Consider the following 2,500-nt stretch of genomic DNA (forward strand, 5'->3'; position numbering starts at 1 on the left):
TTCTTCTTTGCCTCCCTCTCCTCCCTTTCTCTTCTCTGCCTTCCCTCTCCCTCCCTCCTCCTTTCCTCTTTCGCTCCTCCCTCTCCTCCCTTCTCTCGTCCCCTCTCCACTCCCTCCTCTCACGCTGATCTTCCTCCTTCTCCACACCCTTTTCTGCCTCTTTCTCTCCCCTTTCTTCTCCTCCTCCCTCCTCCCTCTTAATCTATCTGTCTTTCTCTTTTGTTTATTTTTCTGTCTCGTTTTTTGTTTCTTTTCTCTCACTCACTTTCACTTTTTCTCTCTCTCTTGCTGTTTACTTGCTCTCACCCAATTCTTTTCACTCACTCTTCTTGTCCTGATCTTCTTTCCATTCCTCTTCTTCCTTCTCCTTTCTTCTTTCTGTCTGTTCTCACTCTCTCTCTCTCTCCTTCTCTCTCCTTTCTTCTCCCCCCTCTCTCTCTATATCTTCTCTCTTTCTTCCTCTCTCTCTCTCTCTCCCTCCCTCTCTTCTCTCCGTCCCTTTCTCCTTTCTCCCTCTCCCTTTTTCTTCCCTTTCTCCCTCCTCCCCTTTCTTCTCTCTCTCTCTCTCTCTCTCTCTCTCTCTCTCTCTCTCTCTCTCTCTCTCTCTCTCTCTCTCTCTCTCTCTCTCTCTCTCTCTCTCCCTCTCCCTCTCTCCTCTCCCTCTCTCTCTCTCTCTCTCTCTCTCTCTCTCTCTCTCTCTCTCTCTCTCTCTCTCTCTCTCTCTCTCTCTCTCTCTCTCTCTCTCTCTCTCTCTCTCTCTATCTCCTCTCTCTCTATCTCCCTCTCCTCTCTCCCTGTCCTCCCTCTTCCCTCTCTTTTCTCCTCTCTGTCCCTCTTCTTCTTCTCTTCTCTCTCTCTTCTTTCCCTCTTCTCTCTCTCTCTCTCTCTCTCTCTCTCTCTCTCTCTCTCTCTCTCTCTCTCTCTCTCTTCCTCTCTCCCTCTCTCCCTCTCTCTCGTCTCCTCTCCCTTCTTCTCTTCTCCCCCTCCTCCCTCTCCGTCCCTTTCTCCCTCTCTCCTTTCCTCTCTCTCTCCGTCCTCTCTCCCTTTCTCTCTCTGTCCTCTCTCTTCCCTCTCTCTCCGTCCCTCTTCCTTCTCCTCTTCGTCCCTCCCTCTCTCTTTGTCCCTCTCCCTCTCTCTTTTTCCCCTCTCCCTCTTTCTCCTCCCTTTGTCTCTCTCCCCTCTCTCCTCTCCTTTTCCCTTTCTCGCTCTTCTTCTTCCCTCTCTTTCTCTCTCTCTCTCTCTCTCTGCTCTCTCTCTCTCTCTCTCTCTCTCTCTCTCTCTCTCTCTCTCTCTCTTTCTATATATATATATATATATATATATATATATATATATATATATATATATATATATATATATATGATAAGTAATAGTGTACGCACAGTTTTTTTTTTTTTTTTTTTACCTTTTGATAACAAAAGTCTGATCTTGAAAGATGGCGACCAATCTCTGGAAGCGCGCCGGGCCGTTCCTCTGCGTCGTCTTGAAGGCGCCGGGCTGTTCTCCGTTGCCTGAAGGCGCCCGGGCTGTTCTGCCGGTTCTTTGAAGGCGCCGGGCTGTTCCCCGCCGTCTTGGAAGGCGCCGGGCTTCGCGTTCCCTGTTGTCTTGGAAGGTGCCGGTCGCCTTTCCCTGCCGTTATCTTGAAGAAGGCGCTCGGGCCGTTTCTCTGCCAGGTCTTGAAGGCGCCGGGCTGTTCCTCGCCGAGCCTGGCGCTGCTGTGGGCCGTTCTCCTGCCGTTCTTGGAAGGCGCCGTGGGGCCCCCGTTTCGCCGCCGTCTTCTGAAGGCGCCGGGCCGTTCCTGCCGTCTTGGAAGGCGCTGGGCCATTTTCTGCTTCGCCTGGTGGAAGGCGCTGGTTTGTCTTCTGCCGGTCTGGAAGGCGCTGGGCCGTTCCCTGCTGCTCCGAAGGCGCCGGCCGTTCTTCGCCGGTCTTGAAGGCGCCGGGTTGCCTGCCGGTCTTGGAAGGCGCCGGGCTGTTCCCTGCCGTCTTGAAGGCGCCATTGTCTCGCCATTCAGCGGCGTTGGGTTGTCTCTCGCTGTCTTGGCGCGCCAGGTCAGCTCCGCCGTCTTCGGCGGCGCCGGCCGTCTTCCGCCGTCTGAAGGCGCCGGGCCGCCCTGCCGTTCCAGCGGCGCCCGGCTGCTCTCTGGTCATTCTGAAGGTGCCGGCTGCCCTGCCGTCTTGGAAGGCGCCGGCCGTTCCGTCGTCTCTTGAATATGCTACGGTAGCCGTCTTGAAGTTAAGGAAGATCACCACCAGTAGAGCTTGCTGGTGCTGCCTGTGAGCGCCTTCCAGCTTATGCCATCTTTTCTTCTTCTTCTTCCTCCACTGGCTCCATGGTCAGCCTCAGATTCCCTGCTATTTCCTCCGGGTGACCACTAAGGGCTCCTCCTCCTTCTCCTCCTTCTTACGAGCGTTGCTGCCGGCGCTCTGCTGCCCGCTGCGCCTTGCGCTCGGTCTTGCGCTGCCTGATGTCGCCGAAGGTGAAGGCGCCCTACGGCATG

At 54.8% G+C, this 2,500-nt stretch overlaps 1 protein-coding gene across 1 annotated transcript in view; it reads right to left on the bottom strand.

Moving 5' to 3' along the window:
* Positions 1–2,500, bottom strand: part of LOC138867035 (golgin subfamily A member 6-like protein 2) — a 5,976-nt gene that overhangs the window by 2,615 nt on the left and 861 nt on the right. The window contains exons 2-3 of the mRNA XM_070141454.1: positions 2,408–2,500; positions 1,406–2,324 (exon numbers count right to left, since the gene is read on the bottom strand). The exon at positions 2,408–2,500 is cut by the window's right edge and continues 724 nt beyond it. Coding sequence (XP_069997555.1) covers positions 1,406–2,324; positions 2,408–2,500 — 1,012 coding nt within the window. The remainder of the gene's footprint in view (positions 1–1,405; positions 2,325–2,407) is intronic.

This window comes from Penaeus vannamei, chromosome 28 (genome assembly GCF_042767895.1).
Source record: "Penaeus vannamei isolate JL-2024 chromosome 28, ASM4276789v1, whole genome shotgun sequence".
Lineage (NCBI taxonomy): Eukaryota > Metazoa > Arthropoda > Malacostraca > Decapoda > Penaeidae > Penaeus > Penaeus vannamei.